The following is a 25797-nucleotide window of genomic DNA, read 5'->3' as shown; positions in this document are numbered from 1 at the left end:
AGAAAAGTGAAAATCAAAAATTGGGGGAAAATCAAGAGTGGAGTGACCTGAATGGGGTGCCTGGTCTGTCCTATGCACCAGGCACTGGCTGCCATAGGAATAGTCGGCGAACTGGGGGTGTTATAGATTGTACCAAACACCTGATGACCAGAGGAAGGGGGTGAGAAATTACAAAATGGGAGATGGGTCTGAAATACGGGAGACTTCCTGGAAAAACAGGATGGTGGCAGGTATGGCTATAGTTGAATTGGGTAAGCTAAATTGGCTGGAGTGTATGAGTGTGTAAATGAGTGTGTATGGGTGTTTTACAGTACTGTGACGCAGCTGGAAGGGCATCCGCTGTGTAAAGCATATGCTGGATAAGTTGGCCCATCATGACCTTTGATGAATAAAGGGACTAAACTAAAGGAAAATGAATAAATTAACTTAAGTATTGTAAAGAATATGGAAATAAAATAAATATATTAAAATCTTACAAACAATTAAAAAATCTAAATATTTACCCATCAATGTGTCGTTGTGGACAATTTTAAAACAAGCGACAGAAATAAAACAAAAAAATCACATGGCATCTTTCCATTCAGGTAAACTAGTACGAGTAGTATGGTAATGTGCTATCCCAAAGATAGCCATGCAGATGCTCTTTCTCTGCCTACGTGCGCCTCAGTCTGGAGCCGCTCCTGAGTTTTAACCAATCACAAATCAGCTGTGTGCTAAACGCGGCCTGCTATTGGTCGAAATTCCAAGCGTGTGGGGCCAATCGCAGCTACGCAATGTTTCCTATTCAGTTCCCCCATACAAAGAGGATTAGAGAGTGCGGCCCCGCTGCTCAGCTCACATTGAGGGAATCGCTTAGAACAAACAAACCCACGAACGCAGAAAGTTTGGATCGGGTCGTTTTTTGAACAGCTTTGTATTTACAGCCAGTGGATTATGGAAGTGTACTCGGAAGCGCTGGAATGCTGAATTCACTTTAGCGTTTCCCCTTTTCGGCGCTTGAAAGTGTAAGTAAAGAGTGCGTGAGCGGAACAAAGGCGTGTGCTGTTGACAATCACCAGGACGCCTGTGCGTGAGCGTTTGTCTGTAGTGTGAAATCCTGCCAAATGCTCGGGATATTAAGTTACTAAGTTGCTCACTACTTGTTTTGGGACGGAGGGGTGCGACGGGGTTTTTAGATGAAGTGTTGTTTGCGTGAGAGTGTGAGTTTCTGGAAAGCATGAAAGTAATGGTACAGAACAAGCTGAAATTTGGCACTTTTTCTAAAACGGGTGGTACTAAAACTTATAGCTTTGACCTGGATTAATAGTAGACACAGTAGCAACAAATGGCAAGCTTAAAATGAGTCAGTGTTTGCTACGGGCTTCATCTAGGATCTTTAGAAATAAGCAAATGGTTGCAGGTGACGTAAATGTTTTATTTACATTGGATAACGTCAGTTCAATAATAAAACACGTGCATTTGACCAAATATTTATTAGTTTATATATATATAATTTTTAGCTGTAAATGCTATTGCGTTTTGCCACCAGCCTTTCACGTATATTTTGTAAAAACACTGGGAGAGTGTAAAGGAACAGCGTGAATAAATCATTCATCTGAGTCGGTGAATCAATAGAATCGGTTCATAAAACCGTTGTTATGATTTGCTTTGATCCAGTTTGTGAGATTCAGGTTAATTTGAAGTATTAAGTAAATATATTTTGTAAGTAATAACAGGAATGTGGCAGATAAAGCATACTGAACGTGTTTATTTTGCGACTGTATTCATTAATGTAAAATATTAAGTCAGTTTATCAAAGTACTTGATTTTTAATGGTTCAAGTTGTAATTTGTGTATCGTTTTAAAATTATTGCAACCTCCATGTTATTAAACAAATAATGACGTAGCAAATAAAACCTTTTGGAAGGTCCCTGTGCACGCAATGAGGTATTACACAATTACGTCAAAGATAAATGAACCGGATCTTTGAAGCGAGCTGTTCTAAAGAGTCGATTCGTGGATAGGAGTCGGTTTTGCTTTCAGTGTTTCTGATGGATGCTGTTGTGCTCGTGTTTTGCAGGCAGAGTGAATGTTAAGGCAGGTGTGGGTTCACCTCCAGCCATGACCTCGGGCAGCGGTAATAATGCGCCCACGGTGACCGGCAGCGCTCCGCAAAATGGCGAGAGTAAACCGCCGCCACAGGCTGTAGTGAAGCCCCAGATCCTCACTCATGTCATCGAGGGATTCGTGATTCAGGAGGGAGCGGAGCCTTTTCCCGTGAGTGCTGCTTATTTCAGTCCGTCCTGTCTGCTTGTTTACGTGTGACATGCTTGTTTAAGTGTTAAGTTGAGTAAGTTTTATTACTTTGTTAACTTTAACTATAGTGTTTTTATAGATTAAGAACGTTGCATTTCTGTAGTGAAAACCAGTTTGTTTATAAAATGTACTTATAATGAAGTAGTAGCAAAAGCTCATGTTATCAGTAAATTCATTTAGCCTTGCAATCACAAACCATTTAAGATATTTTCAATTATGTTCAACTTGGTCAGAGTAATAATAACATTTTCTCTTACCTCTAATGTTAGAGCTGGTTTTGTCATTCTCTCGCCTTCATCTCATACAGACTTTCTTCTGTGAAGCACAAGAGGAAAGGTTTATAATAATATGCTGGTCTCTTTCATGCAGTATTAATTAATGGTTTGGAGACTAACGTAAGGCTTTAAAAGGCAGCTGATAACCTTCAAAAGTAATTTTATGAAAATATTTTTTCCTTGTGTCTGTTCCAGAAGAGTCATTAATTACAAAAATTACAACTTCTTGTTTTTTCAGTTAACCTGTCTCATCAGCAGCCTCTCAATGATGTTTTAAGTGATCACATTATTTGAAATTTCTAATGAACAACAGAAACATTAATGAGAACATCATTTAAGAATTACCAGTGTTGACCCAACTGAAGTAAATGGAAATTACATTTATTTAAATATATAACCCTGTCCTAAAAATATGGGAAAGGACTGGATATATTTTACAAAACTTTAAATAATTTAATGGATGTATCCCTTAAAAATTGTTATAAAAACTGAAAGTGGGTCTGAGGGTCTTATTGGCATTTGAGAAGTTTTCTTTTCTTTTTTTAGATTCTTTTCAGTGCATCTCTTCGGGACATATTGGATCTAAGTGTGTTATGAGGATTCAAAAAGTTTTTATATAGCTATTGAAAGAGGCACACTTCCCTCTAGTGGACAATATAACACATTTATTTATATCAATTGGCTGGTTGAAGTTTCAACAGCAAGCACTTATCCCATAAATGTGAACTTTGCATAAGCTGTGTATGTCCTAGTCTAATAAATTCTGTTTTTTTTATGCGACATCCAGGTTGAACGTCCGTCCTTGCTGATCGAGAATTTAAAACAGAAGCAGCATCATGCTTATTCGGATCTACAGAAGCACAACGCAGACTCTGAGATGGAGGATCTGTCTCTGCAAGGTACAAAGATTACAGAGCTGTGGAGCTGAGAGATTTTACAGCACTTTCTCATAACACTTAATCGTGTCGTCAGTAGAGGGAGAGTAGCTAAAGTTTTTGTAGACTCATTTGGTTCACATCAGGCTTTACATTATGGCTGCCTTTACACTAGTGCATTTTAACCCTTGTGTATTGTTCTAATTGACTACCCTTTTGTAACGTTCTTGAAGTTTTTGCCAGATTTACTTCCATTATGACCACATTTTTTTTATTGCAAAGCCATGCATTCTTGATTGTTAGTTTTTTTTTTCCTGCTGGGATGAGATCAAATTTGTAATTTTTACTGTTGATCACCAGCTGGCACCCTTAACCCTCTAGATAAACCTGTGCAAAATAAGTTTTAAACTTTTATATGGGAGTTTTATGGAGTAAAACAGCAGATTATAATGTGCGTGCATAAATACACTTACTATATTTATTATGTTCTGAGAGCTGAGCTGCTTATTTTTTGTTTTATCAAACATATGTGTGCAAAGGTCTCTCTTAAACAATCACACACTGTACTCTATATGAAAGCCAGAAACTATGTTTTTTTGTGCAGATGATGAACAGTAAAAAATAAATAAATCACAAATCTTACATCTTCCCAACAGGGAAAACCACCAACAATCAAAAATGTGTGATTATATGGTGTCATGGCTTTGTTATAATGGAAGTAATTGGGACAAAAACAGCCACAAACATAACAAAAGGCTAGTATATTTGCCTAGTGTGTAATGTGTAATGTTTATTTTTATTTTTAATAAAAGCATTTTCCCAAAATATGGGTCTACATACCACACCCTTAATTTTAAAATATAATAATGAAAACGCTTCTCATTTAGACTTGTAGTTTTACTGCATTTCAGGAAAAATGTGTTGTCTCCGTCAACACTATACAGCTTAAAACTCATGACAGGTGACCATTCTCGCTTACTGGGTATTCACATACTTTGCCAGGATCTATAATTGCAGTTTATTGGGTATGTAATGGTATTAAGAGAAGAGCTTGATGGATTGGCTATACACACAATAGTCTATAAGACAATTCAGAGAGCAATTGTGGATTGCCACTCTTCTGTTTTCAAATGATTGCTTTTCAGTCTGCCTGTACAGACTGTTTTTACGGGTTGAAGATCCTAAAGCAGTGTGGACGCCAGGTGTAAAACGTCTGTGTTTTAAAACTAGTTTAAACGACACCCATGTTTGCAGTCCAGTTGAATGCATTTTCAGTTACCTCAGGAAGTGATCAAAAGTGGAAGAGCTAAAGCTTGGATCCTGTTAACAAATAGTGAAATCTCATCTTAATGCTGGGTGTGAACAGTGCCTCTTAAAAGTCTGATTTAGGTAAAAGTTTAGTTAATGCTGTCCATTTTGTTATGCACTCATTAACAAAGTTGCCAAGGGTTTTAAGATCTGTTCAAATGAAAAAAAAAAAGTGTAGTTGCCAAACATTTGATGGATCACTGATTGCAGCCATAATGTAATTTCTTATACAGAGCTGAATAATCAACCCGAGCCAGTGCGGACATGTGAATTCTGTGGGAATGTAGACTTCGCATTCAACTTCAAGAGATCCAAGCGGTTTTGCTCTACAGTGTGTGCGAAGAGGTATGTGAACCCCTCTGTGTCTTGTAAAATATATTTGATGATGTTTGATGCATTTTGTTAAGTGGCTGGTTGGCCTGTTTTTCATCTCTACCAGATATAATGTTGGATGCACAAAGCGAATGGGCCTTTTTCCAGGGAAATCCAGCCCGGAGGACACAAAGAAACCAAAAGCCTCAGATGAAAGTCCTAAAAACTGCAGCACAGAAACCAGGAAACGGGTAATTCCCTCATTTAACATTGTAATTGTAGTGTCTATGCATAAATGAGGTTAAACGTCTCCCTTATGTTCACTCAATAGAATCCAAGCATACAAACGACCACAGGAGCTTCTTTGTTGTCCCCACATCCATCTCATCCAAGTCATGGTGAGTCCAGCCAGTGCTCAGACATGTCCAGCTATGAAGAGCCCATCTCACCACTGTCCAACTCGAGCTTTGGAGCCCCGATTGAGCACGAGGAAAGTTTTGATCACAGCAGAGAGCTTACTCCTCTACTCACGCAGCACTTCCTGGCCAGCGACCCCACAAAGTGGAAAGTCGAGGATGTTTATGAATTCATCTGCTCTCTGCCAGGTAGATGCCGAAATACTCTAGGCTTCATGATACTGGGAAAAACCATGATGTTATGATGTCAGCTTTTTCTGTTATATGCATATGGGTCAAAAATGAAAAATGGTTTTCAAGTAGAGCTGTGCGGAAAAAGAAACCGATTTTCGTGAACAATATTGCGATTTCGATTTTTATCACTATTTTGACACCCATGTTTTATAGTGGGAATCTGAAGCATATTTCTGATGGAAAACTGTTAGATCTTTATCAAAACCCTGTAACATGTCTCTAAAACACAAATCCGTTATTTTCGTTATTTGCGCACAAATCCGTTATTTCCAATGGAGGTTTTTGGGAGTGACGTATTGCAGGCGCACCCAGTTGAAAACATCTCAACTTTTACAGTGCTGTAAGTGCACCACTAGTCACATAATGCTGGATTCAGACTGCATATCAAAGTAGTCGTGTCACAGATGATTTCACACTGCATGACTATCTGGGCTAGCATTTTGTCGCTGCTTTGTTTACACTGCAAGATGGATTGGCGACAGAAGCTTTCAAATTGCATGACTTTACAATAGGAAGAATCGCTGACAACTTTGTCCAAACTACGTCTCTCAAACAAAAATACGTAGTATATCTTTTGTTATTAACTACATAACAAGAAAGAAGCCTTTAATAGGGTAGAAAGAGTACTTATTTTGCTTAACTGGGTTTGAAAGGAATTAGCAATTTCTCCTCAACTTTCTTTTTTGACCCAGTTGTGATTATTGCTTACATGACATGTCAAACAGACACGGGTGCTCCAAACAAATTTTCCTCTAGTTTTTCCTCCATTTCTTGAGTCAAGTGGACTGAAATTGAGCGCTTTTAACTTCTCCCCCAACCTCCCGCTGGCCTGCAGGTACACGCACTAGTGGATGCTGCTCTCTTATTGGCTGTAGGCGATCGCCGATGTTATTTTCAGTCAAAACTCATTTCACACGGCATGATTTGAATCGCAGACAGCTCCAGATATTTAACATGCCAAATATCTCACGGGCATCGCCGAGTCATCAGCGATTCTCTCAAATTGTGTCTTTGATAATTCACATTGTGTGATTGTGATTTCAGGCGTTTGTCTGCGAATTCTCAAAACCTGTCGGCGAGTCAAAATCGGGGCTAAAATCATGCAGTCTGAACTAACAAGAACTGATCTATCATCTTCATACAATATACACATTTCGGTGGAATAATTACCTCAGACGAACACATGACACCCAAACAGCCAGTGCTTTTTAATTTTCTCTATAAATAAAATCTGTATCAGTGCTGCAGCAATGTTTTGTTAGTTTATAATCCTCTTTGAAAACGTTTTATGGTCACAGCAACAACAAAGGAGCGCAAAACGCGTTGAATGCTGACGGAAGCGACGCTCCTCGCACTTTTCACATGCATTTTCTATGTTTAGCAGATGCATTATGTGACTGACAGGTCTTACAAATTACCTGGTTCTGCAATACATCAGACTTTTTGTATCCAAAGTAATCTCCCACACCACAGATGTTGACTTTTTTGGTGGGCACCAAGTTCTCCTGTGCTAAACTCATCATCCTGCAGGCTATTTGTCATTAAGCTCAGTCTCCTGTTCTCATGCTCTGTTTAGAGAAGCTGCATTATAATGGTTCAAACAGCATACTGCGTAAAAATTATGCTTTCAGTTAATCGCAGAGCCCTATTTTAAAGCAGTAAACTGTGAAACAATAAACTGTAAAACATGGCTTTAAATCTGCCCGTTAACGTGCCCTGTTTATTTTTTTATTTTTGGCCAAATAAATATGACCATCATATATTTGTATTATTTACATAAGACATCTACTTAAATGTCATTAAATGGATAACCGTTTATATAGCATATTTAATCATTTAAAATGTAGTTTAATCGCTTATTCTTTTAAATATTTCAGTTATAGATCAGGATAAGTGTTTATTGACAATTGTACAAGTTATTTATAAACTTTTATTGCTAGTAGCATTTGATTTTTTTTTTTCTATGGGTACAGATTCTATATTAATCTATGTCGAAGTGGACACAAAGAGAGATGTCTTGTCTTTGACCCATACATCTCCAATATAAAGAAATACAGTAATGTTCTGCAGGGACTTGTACTATGAAGTTGGATTATCTAGAAGCCAGTTGCTGTCAGTTTAGTCTTTACAAATGTAAAATCCTGTCATTGATCTTGTTCTCAGCCCAATTGAACCTACTGCTTTAATAGTTTTGTTATGCTAAAAACTACTTTATTTAGAAAAACTACTAGAAAAAACACTTTAGAAATAGCAAGTTTAGGATGTTATCAATCACATCAATTGATAAAACATGAAATTATAAATAAATTCTACTAAATAATTACTACAAATGTATAATACAATAAATGTACAGTTGTCCCCATGTTTCTGTTAGTCCTGTCACATTTGCAATAAATTGAATGTAAAATGTGAGCAATACACCGTTAAGGCTATGACTCAAAGAAAGTGACATCATTTGACGGAAAAGAATCTCCCAGTGATCAAGGATGTGTTAATCATTGAATTGTATGATTTTATGCTTATTTTTATATGATTTTTTTGAGGATAACAAGCTTAAGTCAGACCCTGTCACATTTTTTATAAGTGAAAATGTATGTTTCTGGTAGAATGTCCCCTAAACTGAAACTTAACAACTAGCTAATCTGGCTTCATAGTACAGGCCTCAGATGACTTGAATAGCTTTATTTGAAAATGTATGTTAGAGTGAGCGGACTTAAATGGTTGGAGAGTTACTTTTTATTAGAAACATGCTTATTTAAAGCCAAACTGAAGTTCTACAATACTAAAAATATTTCCACCTTTAACCTTCTCTGTATTAATAGCAATTTTTTTTTTTTTTTTTTAGAAAAAAAGAGTTTATGTGTGGTGGGTTTAAGCTGTAAAATCTCACAAACTGTATCTTATTTTTGATTCTGTTTCCATACATGTAGCCCTAGTTTTTAGGTCGCTTAAAATCTTTTGTCTTTTTCACCAGGTTGCCATGAGATCGCTGAAGAGTTTCGCTCTCAGGAGATTGACGGCCAGGCCTTGATGCTCCTCAAAGAGGATCATCTCATGAGCACAATGAACATCAAACTGGGCCCTGCACTGAAGATCTTCGCCCGCATCAGTATGCTCAAGGACTCGTAGCCTTACCCACAACTTAATCTCGTCGGAAAGGACACCCTCACAACTCTGCACTGGTTTCTTTGTCCCATTGTGGCTTTGGGTCCTGGGGATTGCTGCTCCTCAAAACCACAAACTTGTGTATAGTTCTCATCACCGTCGAACGGTTTCATCCCAAAAGCATGATGGTGTGATTACAAATCTCTGGTGTATGCCAAGTCTGGGAAGGGGTGACAATCCATCATGTCAAGAAGACAAGCACAACAGCTTAACCATTTGTGCAAGCAAATGTTCTTCGTTAATAGCATGGAAAGAGGTTTACGGTTTCTTTTCTGTCTTGAACTGGACTTTGTGATTTGTTTGTCAAAGTGACACTGTCGTAGTTCTGGTTCTCATTGTCACAGCAAAGTAATGTTTGGTTAGCGAAGGAAAACTTTGTACCTTTAGCCTTGCAGTGTGCCATCATTTGTAAGTAGTAAAAGTGTTCAGGTTTCTTCATCTCACAGGATATTCCTTAGTTCACATGCAATTAGATTTTGTACTCAAATGTGGCATTTTTTACACTGATACACAGGGATAATAGGTATTAAATCTGACTCTCCAATACGTGCCTAATGTTTTTTTTAAATATCCCAAAGATTATGGAGACCCATACCTTTATGCTTGTGAACAGAATTCAGGTTTAAAGACTGCCATTAATCTCACTTTACAGAACCCATCTTGGTAAGATCTGAGAAACAACTGGCATTATTTTTCATAAATTGCTGTTATCCCAACCTTCAATGTGTGCACTCACATTTGGAAAGCTAGTGCAGCTCGTGTGTCTATTTTTACATTCATCATTTGATCAAATTTCTGTATTTATTGAGAGCGATTCTCTGATTCTGTTTTATATTTGAAAATAAAACTGAAAAAAAACCCTAAAGTGTCAGATTGTTTTGCAAAGCATTGTATCATAAACTGAGCAAATGAAAACATTTGCTAAAAAAATCAACTGAAATATTTCTATTGTACTTTTCCAAAATTACAAATTAGTTTGATTCTTGTGTTAAATGATTCTCTAAATCTTATGGAAGATACATAAGCACTATTGGCCATTTAAATAGCAGTTTTTACAATTAAATACCTGTCCAGAAACTGAAGATTTGCTCCTGCATTAAATTCAGACAGATGTTATGCGTTTCTTTTTAATGTTAGTTTCAGACTTGCGTTCTTGGTGGTGATTTGTTTTTATACAATGAATTAATTACCTGTCTAGCAGCAAGTGAAGATTTTCTCCCGTATCAAATTCTTCCATCTTTGCTCGCCAGACCGGTGTTATGAGTTTCTTTCAATAACTTTAACGTTAGTTTCAGATTAGCGTTCTCGGTGGTGATTATACTTTTCCTATTTAGTTTTACCCTTCTAGTCATCAAGTTTACTGAAAAATATTTGTCACGCACTTCCAAAATTGCAACATGTATGAGTTTGTTTCTTGTGTTAAACGATAGCCTCTCAATGTTATGGAAAACACTAACTTAGTGACATTTAGATTTATAAATACCTGTCCACTATGTCCAGCAAGATTTTCTCCAGCATCAAGTTCTTCCATATTTGCCCACCAGACCGATGCATTTCTTTCAATAACAACTTTAAAAAAAATGGTTTCAGACTTGCATTCTCTGTGGTGATTCTACTTTTCCCATCGTTTAGTTTCATCTAGTCATTAACTTGGTCAAGCTTTGCCGATCTAAAATGGCAGGAAATGCAATAAGGGAGCGACCAACCTACAAATAACGACTAAAACAGAATTCATTTTTTTTAACACGTTTTCTTTTCTTAACAGTAACTTTGAGAATTTTCTATCGTATGTACGTTTACTTTAATCAGGAAATTTTTTTTCAAAAAGGCCTTTATGCGTGAATTAGCCAAAGGATAGTTCACACAAAAATAAACATCGGCTGTAATTTACTCACCTTTAGTCTATCCAAAATGTATGTGATATTTTTCTTCATTGATTCATCAAATTTTAGTCAATACAATAACTAATACCTGGAATTTTGTATCAAAATGCCGTAAACATTTTGACAAAAATGAGATCTTATGATATGACAACATGCCTTATGCATGTTAAAAAATAGCTTCCATCAGTTAGAAATAAATGTTCTATCATGAACTAACAAAAATCATTCCATTCTTAAGCATGATTGCATTGGTCAAAACATTAAAAAGCTTTCCTTTTACCAATTGTAAGGTTTCGTCAAAGAATGCTCAATATTTTGTAGAAATTGATACTGTTACTATTATTATTGTTTCCTGTGGAGAAAAGCAGTAGATTTGAATATTTTTGTAAGGATCATGTAAGACTACTAACCGCTTGTTGAGTCATGATGTATCAGTGACATTTGAAACACTCTTTCAAGCCACTAGTTTGAATTGAGAAAATATTCATTAATGACCTCATTTTAGTCATATCACACATTAAAGTGTATTTTATATAATCATGGTGTACACAACAGTCTCTGGACTTTCTGCATCTCAGACACCAATATTTTAATAATTTATAAAAACCTTCTGGCCATCTGATATTATTTATGTTTATATTGTGATCGTGATTTTCGAAAGTTTTACATCTTTTTGTGAATGTTTATTTTTATGATGCGAGTGTCCCCATACAGTTTGATATGGCTCTTGGACCCGGAAGCTGCAACGTGTGATGTCACACTTAACAAGCAGAAAGACTGAATGAAGCTGAATTAGCTTTGCCATAATCAAAAAATGACATTTAATTTTTTTTACATTAATATTTAATTAATAATCTATTTTTATTCTTTTCAGTCATTGATTCCATTTTATTATTTGAATGACTGCAAAAATATTTCATTTTAATTGTTTAAGTTACCAACTGTCAACTTTAAAGTCAGTATGAAACCAGTTAAAACTGCCCCTTTTCCCTTATTGTGATGTACAACCAATTGAAACAAATATAAGGCGGTGCATGATGGCATCCTTTTTAGAACCATTTGGATCGTTGGAAAATGGGCGTTGCTAAAAAACTGAAGGAAGATTGATGACTGGACGAAAACAGGGCACGAATGAGATCTACACTGATAGCCCCACCCTAAAGCCTTCCATGTGACCAGTTGTGAAGAAAAGTCTTTCAGGCGGGGGAAAAAAGTTAAGGTGTTTACAGATTATGAAAACAATGAAGATAATAACAAAATAATGGTGTCACAGTGGGTGGCACAATCGCCTCACAGCAAGAAGGTCGCTGGTTCGAGCCCAGGCTGGGCCAGTTGGCAATTCTTTGTGGAGTTTGCATGTTCTCCCTGTTTTGGCGTGGGTTTCTTCCGGGTGCTCTGGTTTTCCCCACAGTCCAAAGACATGTGCTATAGGTGAATTGAAAAAGCTAAATTGGCCGTAGTCCATGTCTGTGAAAGTGTGTGTATGGGTGTTTCCCAGTTTTGGGTTGTGTCTGGAAGGGCATCCACTGCATAAAACATAAGCTGGATAAGTTGGCAGTTCATTCTGCTGTGGCGACTCCTGATTAATAAAGGGACAAAAAGTAAATAAATGAATGAAATGCCACAGACACATCGTTTATACTGACTCTAAGACTTATGATGACCCTCACTAACACCGTAGTAAATGCACACACCATCACCACATTTGTGTATTTTTTATGAATCTTTTTTTTTCTTTAATTTATTTACAAGCTTTAAATTTGCTCTATCAGTATGAAGAATAACAAGCACTTTAGGTTCAGCAACATCTCCTTAGTGTTTTTGTACACGTCCCCGTCTGCTCGTCCTGAGCTCTCGTCTCATGTGATGCCAGCAGTCCCCTGAATGCATAGTTCCTGCCGGGTTAAATGTTTCACAAAGAACAAGCTAAAGCAGAGAAACATTTGGTATGGTTATTGAGAGAATAACCTTAAACATGTACTAAACACTTTAGTACCGATGTCCTAAACGCAGAGCATATCTCGTCTGTGCTCAACCCCAATAAAACCTCTCTCCACAGTTTGAAAAATCACTTCAGTTGTATTTTAATAATTGTTATTGTCATTATATTAATAATAAAACGATGAACATATTTCTCTACCCACTGATCACCTCTCGCTGTGAATGCTAAATAGCATTTGTGTATGCGGTTCTTAAAAAAAATAAATTAACGAGTCTGAACGTACGTTTTGTTTCACTGTTGCATGTTTGTATTATTAAAGTCCTCTTAAAAAGTAACAAAACAAAAAAATAATAATAAAAAAAAAACTTAAATGCAACATTTCTATAAATAATACATTTTTGTTTAGTGCTCCAGCAATTTGTAAGTTGTTGTCGGGTCGCTGCGTGTCAGTGAACCGTACCATTGGAAATCCATCCTGATGCATAATGTGTTGCTTGTTATGTTACATTTTAATTTGATGCAGTTATTGTTTCAGCGACTATTGTCTTTTCAGCACTAGTTGACCAATGTGTCCCTGTTTGTCCTGTCGTCAATTGTCCTCGGACTCTTCCTCGGCCTCGCGCAGCCACGTGAAGAAGGCTGTGACGGACTTCAGGGCAACACCTTTGCCTTGCTGTTCAGCGGGGTCTTTACTGACCTCCCATTTATAGAAAGCGTCTTCAGAGATCACGTCCTCATCATACAAACAGTCAAAAAACATCCGGAGCAAATCTGCAATAAAGATACAAAGATTAATCATTCATTTTTAACCCATTATAAACATTAAAAAATTAATAAAATAATAATTGTATTAATTGAAGTATGTTTTTTAAATATACTTTAGTTTTTTTAATTACTATATTTATTTAGTTTTTATAAAATAAGCCATTGATTTTTAGCCCTTGACTATTATAAGCATTAAAAACAAAATAGATAAATACAATAATAATAATAATAATAATAATAATAATATGTGTTTTATTAACCATTTGTTAAGTGTAACGTCATGCGAAGCAGCTGCTGGGTCCAATTGGGCTATTAAACTGTATGGGGAGACTCAACAAATGGTAATAATAAATGTTTACAAAGCAATGTAATACTTTAAATATTTCCATGACTAATATCAGATGGCCAGAAAGTGATTAACTTTTTAAAAATTGTTAAAATATTGGTGTCTGTGTTGCAGAAAGTCAAGAGACTGTTGTGTACATCATGACCAAGTGTGCCGCAAGCCTACATTTGAGTGAAGGTTTCGGCCGTTAGATCGCCCCCTGGGGGCTGGCTGCAGTACAAGTCATAAAGCCCGCCTCCTCCGTGTTAATGAAGGAGACTTGTGCCCAAATAAAAAAAAATATTACACTTGCAATAAAATGTCCCGAAAGATGGTTCTGGTCGATTAAGGCACTGGTTATTGTGCTGAAATAGGTGCAGATCTTCATTTTTGTAAACAGTTTGTTTTTAGCAGTAATTTAATGCTGGGCGTGTCATCGTGATTGACAGCTGTGATTGACAGTTTCTCAAAGCGCGGCGTCTGAGCTTCGGCAGGAGACTGAAGTAGACTGAAATGTTATTATTCGATTTCTGTGTTATTTTACCATGACAAAATGAGTTCAGCAGTAAACTATAGTTTCTGACATACATGATCCTGGTGGAACACTGTTTATTCGCTAAGTTCAGGGCTTTTTTCGGGCTTTATTAGTTTGCTGATACACGCCTAGCCACCCAGATAGCAAAACACAGTTCCGGCTAGATTCTCGCCTGCCGGAGACTTATGTCTTAGAGCTCAGACTGACTAATGTTACCTCTGCTGGACCTACTCCGGATGCCTGGACTCACTACCCAATTCCAGCCCGAGTCAATCGAGCCAGATGCGGCGGCCGAGCGAGCAGGCGCTGCCGCATGCGAGTCGGAATCAGCCCGCGACGCCGCGAGTAAGTTATGCGCTGCGGTCTGGAGCTGGCGCGATTGAATATATAAAACCCTCATATTTGTTAACGTTATTACATCCATTTGTGTTGATATGACAGCAAACGCATGCTGAGAAGTTCGGGGGGCGTAGTTGATTTTACATAAACCGTTTGATTGGAAGCTCGACTCTGCTCATTTTCGCGGCTCCTCCTCTGGCTCCATCAGACAATCCTTCTGCGCATGTCTGGCTCCAATTTCAGCAGTCTTTTGCGACAGTTTGTGCCCGTCAAGCAGGCGTTTTGCCCTCAAGGCGTTCAATGGGAAAAAGGGCTGTCGCGTCGTCCATATTTTTTACAGTCATTGATCATGACTATATAAAATACACTTTAATGTGTGATATGACTAAGTGGTCATAAATGAATATTTTCTCAAACTAAATGAGTAGCGGCTTGGACCCGGAAACAGTATCTCATATGTCATGACTTAACAAGCGGATATACTTTAGTTTTTTAAATTGCTAAATAATATTTAGCTTTATCAAATAAATTATTGATTTTTAGCTCTTGGCCATTATAAATGTTAAAAACAAAACAAAACAAAAAATCAAATTATATTAATAAAGTATGTATTTTATTATATACACTTTAGTTTTTTTAATTAATATATTTATTTATCTAAAAAAAAAAAAAAAAAAAAAAAAGATTTTTAGCCCCTGAACACTATTAACACTAAAGAAAAAAAGTATTTTATTAAATACTTAAGTTTAATAAATTTATATATTTATTTCGTTTTTATAAAATTAACTATTAATTTTAGCCCTTGGCCATTATAAACATTAAAAACAAAATAAATAAAGTATATTTTTTATTTTATACTTCAGTTTTTTAATATGTTTATTTAGTTTATACAGCTATGGGAAAAATTAAGACTACAAGAAAAGTTTTTCTGTATTTACTAGATTTAAAAGCATGAGTTAATATTTTTCTGAGATAAATATTAAATAATAAGAGTCAAGAGTTAAAGTAGAAATGTGACAGGTTTCACTCACTAGCAGGCTGGTCCAGTTTTACTATCAATGCTTGAAGTGCATAAAGTGCTTGCAACTGTCTCTCTGTGTCTGAGTTAAGGTACTTGTGTAATACAGGCAATCTCGTCTGAATTATGGACAAGTCCACTTTACACGAGGAGCCCTCAGCTGTAGAAAGAAGACAAAAGATTACAGAACTTTTTTTCTGAAAGTGTTTCACATAAAAAGCAAACATAAAGGTGCTATCAGCTAACATCAACTTTCCTATCAAATGGAGATTATAGTGTTAAAATGTAATCATCTACACTTTTATCTTATTATAAACAAATGTTATGGGATAAAAAAAGTAACTAGGCAATTGCTGCTCCGTTTTAGATTTAGACTAAATAAATTAAAATATTGGTCAAAGACAAAATTCTCTTTTCAGTCCACATCAAAAGTGGTTGAAGCACATTACTTACTTGCTTCAATGGTTTTAATACATTTTTTAGGTAAAAAAAAAAAAATGAACCACCTATTTATTCTGGCCTAAACTTTGAAATAAAACATAAAGCAGTATTTTATAAAATATACATAGATTCATGTTTAATACTAAATTCATATTTTAGGTTCATATACATTTGATTATATTATACATGTTATTATGTATACGGCTTATTATGGAGGGAAAATATAACATTAAAGATTTCAAAAACTCCAGTAAGTTTTGGAATTCTAAGAAAAATAATAAGAAAACAGAAAGAAAAATTCTTAAAAAAACTTTAGATAAAAACAAAATGTATTGGACCAAATGTCACCAAAAGCTAACAAACTTGGACAATATTAAAAGTCACCTATGCAGATTAACACATAAAAAACAGGCATCTTGGGTACCTGGATTTAAAATGATGCATCTATCTACTCTCTCAAAGCAATCCACCAATTCATCACATTTGATTCATTAACACACTAATAGAGAACAGGAAAGGCAGAAGACATAAACTCACAAACAGAAGAGAATACTGCAGCGCTCAAGCACTGCTACCCAAACACCTCTGTTATTATGTACAACAATATAGAGGCACTTACTTTTTACTGCTGCTTTACACACAGCAGTCATTAAAGCTCTGACGAAAGGAGCTGAACTCATTTCTGATTCATCTAGATTGGCCTGTAAGAAACGTACACTATAATAACCACAAAATAAATCAATCTTCAGTAAAATAAGCTGGACATAAAATCTACCTCAACCCAGTCAAAGATTTGTTCATCGCCAACCATGTCCTCAAGTAAAAGTTTTTCAAGTTGCTTGTTCAGTTCCTCAGGCGAGAGTGTTCTCTTAGAGACAGCCTCGGTCGGGTTTGAGCCATCAGACAGAGTGAACTCTAGTTTCTGTTACGAGGACACATTATACATAAACAGCCAGTTAAACATTGAATTTTCAATAGATTACACATACTAGTCTAAAGGCCCTGATCTACTTTGAGCTAAATTGTAAAACAAGCTGTTGTGATGTCATTTAGAACAAAATTAGGCCAAAAGTAACTTTTTGTTCATTTAAGAAGCTCAAATAACTTAACTAGAATTGGTCAGTTGTGATTAAGGTTTTCAATAGTATCTACTACTACTGATATTGAGTACAATGCTGATTGGCCATCACATGCTAAGCAGACAAGACTGTGATTGGCTCTGAAGTTCATCGCTTCACCATTCTTCACAGCTGTTTACCAAGTGCAAACACAGCACACGGACACTGGAGCTTTAAAAGCAGTGTCTATCAGCTGATCCTTCTACAAGCAGATATATGAGAGATCCACTGATGGACGCAACTTTGGAAATGGACATTTTTAATATTTCAGTTCCGACTGGTACTGGAGACAACCAGAGCATAAAAGGATGGAGACGTGGCATTATTTTAGCCCTAAATGAGGAATGAAAAACAACATAAAGGTTGTTCACACTTGAAATTGTTAACTCTGGGTCATCCTAAACCCTGGATAAACACTATCCAGGGTTATCAGTTTCACACTGCTCATATTATGACCGGTTAATCTAGGATAATCATCTACAAATGTTTCACACTGTTCATTCCTAAACGCCTGGTTAGGATACTTATTTGCATAGTCAGTGATTGGAAGATCAGCAGGCAACCCGTTTACTAGTGGTGTAACAGATCACAAATCTCAGTTCGGATTACATTATATAATTTTAGTCACAGATTGGATCAGCCAAAAAGGAGAGGAGACAAATGTAATTTGATTTCCATTTATCACAAAAACAGTACTGCAAGACACTTTTGGTTTTAACAAACAGAACTTAGAAGCTGTAATTTTATTAAAAATAAAATGAATAAATAATAAGATGAATAAAAATAAATGGTAAATTATTCAGTATTGAGAAAAATTCACTGTTACTACTACTGTTGCTGAGGACGCTAAATGTGTAGTGTTTATTTAGTTGATGCATATTGTGTTTATTTGTTCATGCATATTTAGTCTAATTTTCAATAAATGATTCAGTTATTCACTCATAAATCTTCAAAACTGATCCATCTAGCAATGAAACATGAATTATTCAGTGGCACATTTTTGATGGCTGGTTGTCACCACCTATTGGTTAAATAATGCAATTGCTGCCTACAACTTTCATTTTTGAGCATCGTTAAATCCACATGACTGTGATTTTAATCTGTACCATAAACATCAGTGGTTTTATCTACACTATAAATTTTCATCCCAATACTTCTGTGTTATTTGACTCAAAAGACTAAAGACTGAATCGCATAGGATTAATATACATGGAGATCTCCATCATTTATAATTTATGTTGGTTTATGAGTGTTGAGATCTCGATCTTTTATTGAGTTATCATGCAGCTTACACTGAATGCATTAATGCATTCATAAAACAACTAAGAAACCCACCACATCCATACTCATCACAACTTCCTCAGCCATCATTAGATTTTACAAGAAAGCCTAAGGCTGCGTCCGAAACCGCCTACTACTCAGTAGGTACTGTATTTGAATTTAAACATACTACTCGGCCGTTAGAAAAGTATGTTCTATACAGTATGAATGTGAAAGTATGAATGGAATTCGGACGTACAACATCCGCCATTTTGTCATGGTCACGCGACCTACCTGCGTAATTTGCATCGCTTCATTCCCATTCATGAATTCGCTCGCGGGGCATCATGGGATAGGGCAGCGAGCATGAGATGCGCACTCCAGAATTTCGCCGGAAGTAGTAAGTCATCTCTGTACTTCTCGCATACTGATTTTCGAATTCTATGTATTCGGACATACTACTCGGCTCGCATACTGATTTTGGCGTACTATATAGTATGGAAGTATGCGGTTTCGGACACAGCCTTAATGCTTTTATACATGTGATTTGAATGACGCAAGAGGATCTCTTTGTGATCGTTACAAATTTAGGATTAAGAAAAAAAAAGTATTAATCCGCGGGTCAAGTGTGTGCCGAACAGTGGTTTGTGATCCGTACGAATCATAGATCAACCGTGATCCATTACAGCTCTACCACTTCCAGGATGCTTATGTACTGTAATTGACATGAGCCTCTCTGCTCAATGTCTGATTGGCTGTCTATTGCCAAGCATCCAATGGTCACAAGCAAGCACTGATCCATTTTACATTGAATAAAACTTAACACCACAATGTGGAGTTAACAAAACTATGAAACAAAAGGTTTGAAACATTTTTTTAGCCAGGGTAAAAAGCAGTATCAAGGGTTAAGCGCAGTATGAAAGTGCATAAAGGCCTTGAAAACTCACATGTTCTGTGATGAAGCTGTGCACATCCTCTGTTTCAGGTATAAAATCTGCCCAGCTCAAACCAGAATCCCTCCATAATGATCCCACTTTCTTATGGCTCTGCATACAGAAAACATACAATCGATTCTACTATATTTACAAATGGCAAAAAAATGATTGATTTCACTGTTTCCGCTTACCATTTGTTTGCATAGAAGGTGCAATATTTCAGAAAATAATATCCCAGCTCTTCCCACAGGGAGTAATGGTTTGCTAAATTCACTGTGGAAAGAAGCAAATTAAATCAATTGCTCAATGAGTTCAGTCCGAATCCAACAACACTGCTGGGTAAAAACTCACCTAAATAATTCTCTCATAGAGATTCCCCCCTCTCGAAGCACAGGGGTTACCAGCTCCGCAAGGTACAGCCATATATGGGGAATATCAATGGCCATATCATCTGCTAATTCAAGAGTTTCAGAAAACCTTTAGGGACAAAACAAACACACTGTTAGCATCAAAACTTCTTGATATCATATAAAAAAATGTACATGCAAATATTAAGTGTTAACAGATAATAGCCCCTTTTACACATACAGACCTTTCCGGAAAATTACCGGCAATTTTCCGGAAAGGTTGTATGTGTGAACAGGTCCTTTTTGAAAATACCGGTAAATTCGTTCTGGCTATTTTCCGGAAAGAGAAGTTGTAACATTACCGGCAATTTGCCGGAATGCTGCGCTGTGTGAATGCAGAAGGAAGATTACCGTAATAAGCGCGTGCACGTCTAGAACGGGCTGACGTGAGACGTCTGCTTTAGCCAATCACAACAGTCAGACGCATTTACGTCCGCGCGGTTTATGAGCATAAAAGCCTTTGAATATTTTTCCAGACACATTTAGCTGCTAGAAGTTAGTCAGATCACGTTTATATGTTCTTCTTAATGCCAACTGTGTAAATAATCATCGATGAGATGCTTATGATAAGCCGTTGTTTGTTTACCTTCAAGCTTTGCGTCTGCCTGTAAAACAGCCTGTGAGCGCCTGCACACGCACATATTATGAACATCTCGACATGGGAAAGTGATCCTGCGAAAGTTGTTCACAATATTGATCATCCACAGAGTTTGTAATTTAGTCAAATGTTTACAAATACAAGCGCAGCCGTTTAAAGCTCATTTGTGGTGAATGATGTCAGAATTTACCGGTATTTTGGAATGGATGTGTGAATGCTCTTTTCCGGAAAATTTCCGTAACGTCCTCGCCTGTGTGAACAGCGCTTTTTTGAATATACCGGTAAAGTCGTTCCGGAAATTTTGCGGATATTTACCGGTATCACTGTGTGAAAGGGGCTAATGTTATAATTGTTCAGACTTATTTCATGGTTTCTAGGTAGAATGCCAGTAGCAAGGCTGCTCGCTATATTTGGTACTTTATGAAATTACTAACACAGAAATCATAAAAATCTGTGATCTTCCTCACAAAAAAAGGTCACTTAAAAGACTTTAAAACCTTTAAAAAGAAATGGTATAATGGCCTTAAAAAATCAGATTTCTATAGGCATCTCCAGGTATTTAATTATTATAAAAATAACATAAAAAATAAAACTAACTATGATTAGGCAGTTTTGAAGATATTTATAAGACGATTAGTATGATTTATTGGAGGGTGTCATTTCTAAATCCTATAAAAGCCTTGGAAAAATAACATCTCATTCCACAGAAGGGGGAAAACAAAAGTAATTTTCCAATATTGTAAATTAATTTATAGCAGGTAAGTTGGTGAAAGCTTCTTTATTGATACAGTAAACAATATTTTATTATCCATGTTATGGAAAGCAGTGCTTCCCACAGGTTTGAAATATAGTTGTGGTGCTAGACAGATTGAAACACCATTTACCCATATCACATACATAGTTAACTACATGCCATTTAATTTTTAACAATAATTTTATTTATTTTCACACTGTTTCTTTTCAATGGGTTAAAGTAAAAAGAATTAAAATGTTAAAATAAAAAATAAAATTCTATGATTTCTGTTACTTTTATGCCATTCAGGAGTCATGCGCATCCACTGACAGGTCAAATCTGCTTCTCTCTCTTTCTTTCAAAATCAAAGCAAACTTGAATGCCAAAGCAAAATACAGCAAATAAGAAATTAATGACAGAAAAGGAAATAAAAACAGACAATATCTTGAAAAATTATATTAATTACAAGTCAAACTAATTTAATTACAATTAAAATGTGGAGATTATTTAAATAAGGCAAATGCGTTGATTACCCATTACTTATGGTGTACATATATTTTGCAGCGACAGGTTTTAAGAAAGCAAAAGCCGTACCCCAGACATTTTAGCAGATTTAGAAAGTGCCAAAAAGACTTTCTAAGATTTCTTAAAAGACTTAGAAGTTCCAAAATGGCCCGTCTCTGTGCGTCTGCAAGAGGGTAAACATGAGAAAATGTTTCCCTACTTAATCGATCGTGGATGTTTGGTTATATTGGGCAGATATCAAAAAAAAAAAAAAAGTGCAAAAGGATGATAATAATAGTAAAAAAAAAAAAAGTCACTAAATTTACTTGGGCTGTCGTTAATATACCTGGGTCGCCCACCCAAGTAAAGTCTATGTGTGGGAAGCACTGCAAAGATTACTTTAGAAAAATTTGTTAATTGAATATTGAACTACTTGATTTTAATATGTAAGAATATTACAGCCAGATTATTCTGTAAAGATATCCAGTAGAACAAATGTATTATCTTTTAAAATGGAAAATATATTGCGACTCTTTTAGTGCATAATTCATTAGGAGACTGAGAAGGAACAATAAACACTTTCAAATTTGGAATTAGATTAATATCTCAGTTTTTTCCTTATTCCATGAAGAATTAATAATGGTTGAGGAGTTGACGTTGGGTTCAATATATTATTTTTGTATTGTTTAGATATTCTAATAAGTCATGAGACCATAGTGTTCATACGAAACTCCAGGCGCACCTGATCACTATTGCTCTGATGAAGGCAGAACAGTGATGTTTTAAGGAATAGCCAGTCAATGAAGGTTTTTATTATGTTTTTTTCCACATTTTCAAGTGCCTTGGTTGGATTTTTGCAGTTTTTTCTGATGAATCCCTTACCCAAAGAGCACCGACACATTATTTAAGCTATCCCTGAGCACTTTTTTTGAGAAAAGATGGAGAAAAACTGAATGGAAGAGAACATGTTTTGCCCTCTGTTTCGTCTTTGGGGCAGTTTGTCAATAAATATCTAAATACATGCACTGAAACTAAATATCTACTAAAATAAAATGAAGAATCTGTTAACTTCTGCATTTTGCGACAGTCTATGCATGTTCTGCAAGTCTCACCCTTTAAAGAACTGAAGTTTAAGGAGGACTCCAGCCTGCAGAAGCTGGAAGAGCAGCTGACCCATATGGTCTCGCGTGATCTGACTCCTTTCCAGCGTGGACTCCACACCCACCCGCACAAACACATAGAGCATGGCAGACTGCTCTAGTTCCTCAACACACTGCAAAGCTTCCTGCACCACAAACACACACAATGTTCAGAAACACCTTAATTAAGGTTTTATGAGGCAATATAATTTTTGGAGATTGAAAAATATAGATCCAAACCTTGTAATCATTAATGTGCAAAAACTCATCAATTATAGACTTGGACCGCCTCTCCATCTCCTCTTCTGATAATGCAGGTTTATCTGGAGAGGGTCCTGAGAGTGCTTCAAGTTTAACAGCTGAAAAAAGAGAGCCTTTAATTTAGGATTTAATCCTGAAAGTATAGTTCATCCAAAAAATATAAATTTACCCGCCCTCAAGTGGTTTAAATATTTCAAAGACACAAATATTTTAAATAATGTTGGTAATCGGTGGCCATTGACTTCTATAGTTGGGAAATAAACATGAATATGGACAAGTTTCCAACATTTTTTGAAATGTCTTCTGTTCTGTGTGTTCTACAGAAATGGAAAACTCAAACAGGTCTGAAACAAGTTAAGGCTGTGGTTTGATGAACATGAAAGTGAAGTTGAACATCTCCCATGGCCTGCACGGTCACCAGAGTTAAATATTATTGAGCAACTTTGGGGTGTTTTGGCAGAGCGAGTCAGGAAACGTTTTCCTCGACCATGATCACAAGTAAATGATGACAGTTCAAATTTTTAAATATAAACAATCTCTTTAAATGTAAATTAGAGCCGTCATTATGATGGAGTCTGTGCGACTCACCAGACTCTCTGGGTTGGCTGTTCTCCAGTCTGCTCTTGTCTGCAGTACTGACGAGCAGCTTGGGTGTATCTGAAGCATTGGAGTCTCTGCGGGACACTTCCTGAACCAGCTCTTCGGGGGTCTCCTTATTGCTACTGCTCAATGAAATAGGCCCTGTCCGAGCAGGACCCGCACTCAATGGCTTGTCATTGCGCTCCCGTCCTGAGCTTCCACGACTGAGATATTCACAAACACACACACAAACAAATACATTCATGAACCTCCAAAATGCAAAAGAGGTTTCCTTCAATTCAATTCAAATCAAACAATTAGTTTATTAAATACATTTAAATAATACAATGTATAAATTGTAAGTTTCATTTACAGTGCTCAGCATCATTTTGAAAATGAATATTTGTATCCAATTCTCAATTAATACAAGTAATGTAATTTGGTGCATTTGAACAAATTTAAACTGATATATTTATTAAAATAATATTTTAGTCACCAAACACATTTAGAAATAGAAAGATAATACATTTACATTCATGCAAAATTTTACAAAACCAAAAATACAAACTCAAAAATGTGAATAAAATTGTTGATAATTTTTGTTTCTCTTGAATTTTGCCCTTTTAAAATTTTTATTGAATATTTTTCCCCAACATGTAAATTTAGACTTTAAATTTTTGGACCATTATCGTGAATTATTTTGTTAGATTAGCTCCAGATTGGCTTCAGTACTGACTAATCTAATGTATATGCTGAATGAATTTCTATGACTTACAGAAAAACAGGTCACTGTTGTTTTTTGATTGATATTAAAATGGTTTTAGCTTGAATGTCTTTTGCAGGACTTTATAGCCACTCTGAGAACAATAATGGCTAATTTACCAATTTTGACAAAATAAAAAAAGTGTTTGCATGGCAGCAAACTGCTTTCTCTCCCAAATTTGATTACTTTATATTAGTTTTACATACTTTACATTTAGTTTTTTTTTTATCTACTTTTTAACATCTAGTCTTTAAGGCAGTTATTTTGAAGCCGAAGCTCCTCAAATTGTTAGCCTTAATTAAAAGGTACAATCTGGTGAGTTTGACATAAGTGGCTGCAACTGGAAAAAATAAACTACATTTAACAACAGCCCATATCAACAGGCATGAAACAAAAAAAAAAAAGCAATAAAAATGGTATTTAAAAATTACAATTTGGTTAATGGGAAGTAAAAAATTTAAAGCAACAAACAAAAATCTCTGATATTCCATGACTCTAAATATCTGGAATAGCACCTTTAAATTTCCATGATATTCCAGAAATTTCAAGACCCGTGAGAATCCTGTAAAATGAATGCGTTATCCTACTATTATTTAAATTGTATTTAATTATATATTCCCTTAAGACTTCAATTATCACATGCTACAATTATACTATATTATAACAATAAAATTATAACAATAAGTAAGCACGGAATAAAGACCTGTTCACAGATTACATGTTCTTCATTCAGAGTACATCTGACACACATTTACACATATAAAAATAGCTGATAACCACCACAGAATAATAATATAAGAATAAATCTTCCCCTTCACAATTTTGATATTTTACATGTGCACCGTACCTGCCGAGAACTCTCCTGGAATCAAAATCTGGAGATGTGGAGGGTAAAGAAGAAGTCTGGAGTGCCGAGGGTTGCAGAGGAGAGTAACGATTCAAACTGGCACTCGGCCGAGACGCATCTAAAAGAGTTAAAGGGTGCAAGTCAGGAAAAAAAAAAGTTAGCAATTAGTATATATCCAGTTAATCCAGCATAAAGAAGAAAAACAGCAGGAACTGACAGAACATCAGTCTTAATTTACCTGACTCACTGGCCTTTGCTCCAGCTCCACCACTGCTGCCCTTCATCCAGTTCACCTGAGCTCTCGGCCCCAGCTGAATCTTCTCATCTATCGCTGACTGAATAAGACACACACACACAGACAAAACAAACCAGTTTCATCAGCATCAAGTTACATTTTCTCATGCATTTATATAGAACAGTACACTGTATATCCAGGGTTTTTGCCAAATGTCAAATTCCCTGACTTTTCCTAAATAAAAAAACTGAACTAACAGTTTTCCTTATTTTGTGATTCATGTTTTTTTT

General features: G+C 36.0%; 2 protein-coding genes and 1 long non-coding RNA gene across 41 annotated transcripts in view; 1 reads left to right on the top strand and 2 right to left on the bottom strand.

Annotated features, from left to right (window-relative positions):
- phc2a (polyhomeotic homolog 2a (Drosophila)) overlaps positions 1–9738 on the top strand; it is a 63304-nt gene extending 53566 nt beyond the window's left edge. For 2 of the 4 annotated variants that reach the window (XM_087305025.1, XM_087305024.1), the window contains exons 11-16: positions 2060–2256; positions 3358–3469; positions 4987–5098; positions 5193–5316; positions 5397–5670; positions 8690–9424. In XM_087305025.1, coding sequence (XP_087161151.1) covers positions 2060–2256; positions 3358–3469; positions 4987–5098; positions 5193–5316; positions 5397–5670; positions 8690–8844 — 974 coding nt within the window. In that variant the 3' untranslated portion in view covers positions 8845–9424. 4 annotated transcript variants of the gene reach the window in all.
- Positions 1–10566, bottom strand: part of LOC141380487 (uncharacterized) — a 73126-nt gene extending 62560 nt beyond the window's left edge. For all 6 annotated transcript variants that reach the window (XR_015523562.1, XR_015523563.1, XR_015523561.1 and 3 more), the window contains exons 1-2: positions 10364–10566; positions 2553–2610 (exon numbers count right to left, since the gene is read on the bottom strand). This is a non-coding gene — a long non-coding RNA (uncharacterized LOC141380487). The remainder of the gene's footprint in view (positions 1–2552; positions 2611–10363) is intronic.
- Positions 10567–12475: 1909 nt separating this feature from the next.
- Positions 12476–25797, bottom strand: part of eif4g3b (eukaryotic translation initiation factor 4 gamma, 3b) — an 80764-nt gene continuing 67442 nt past the window's right edge. For all 31 annotated transcript variants that reach the window (XM_087306997.1, XM_087307004.1, XM_087307006.1 and 28 more), the window contains 12 exons: positions 25511–25607; positions 25273–25390; positions 23672–23886; positions 23063–23181; positions 22796–22968; positions 19793–19918; positions 19633–19714; positions 19454–19552; positions 16904–17050; positions 16748–16829; positions 15701–15847; positions 12476–13476 (listed from right to left, as the gene is read on the bottom strand). In XM_087306997.1, the coding sequence (XP_087163123.1) occupies positions 13295–13476; positions 15701–15847; positions 16748–16829; positions 16904–17050; positions 19454–19552; positions 19633–19714; positions 19793–19918; positions 22796–22968; positions 23063–23181; positions 23672–23886; positions 25273–25390; positions 25511–25607 (1587 nt within the window). In that variant the 3' untranslated portion in view covers positions 12476–13294. The remainder of the gene's footprint in view (positions 13477–15700; positions 15848–16747; positions 16830–16903; positions 17051–19453; positions 19553–19632; positions 19715–19792; positions 19919–22795; positions 22969–23062; positions 23182–23671; positions 23887–25272; positions 25391–25510; positions 25608–25797) is intronic.

Source organism: Danio rerio, chromosome 23, assembly GCF_052040795.2.
Source record: "Danio rerio strain M-AB ecotype USA chromosome 23, GRCz13ab, whole genome shotgun sequence".
NCBI lineage: Eukaryota > Metazoa > Chordata > Actinopteri > Cypriniformes > Danionidae > Danio > Danio rerio.
This window is presented reverse-complemented; position numbering and strand designations above follow the sequence as displayed.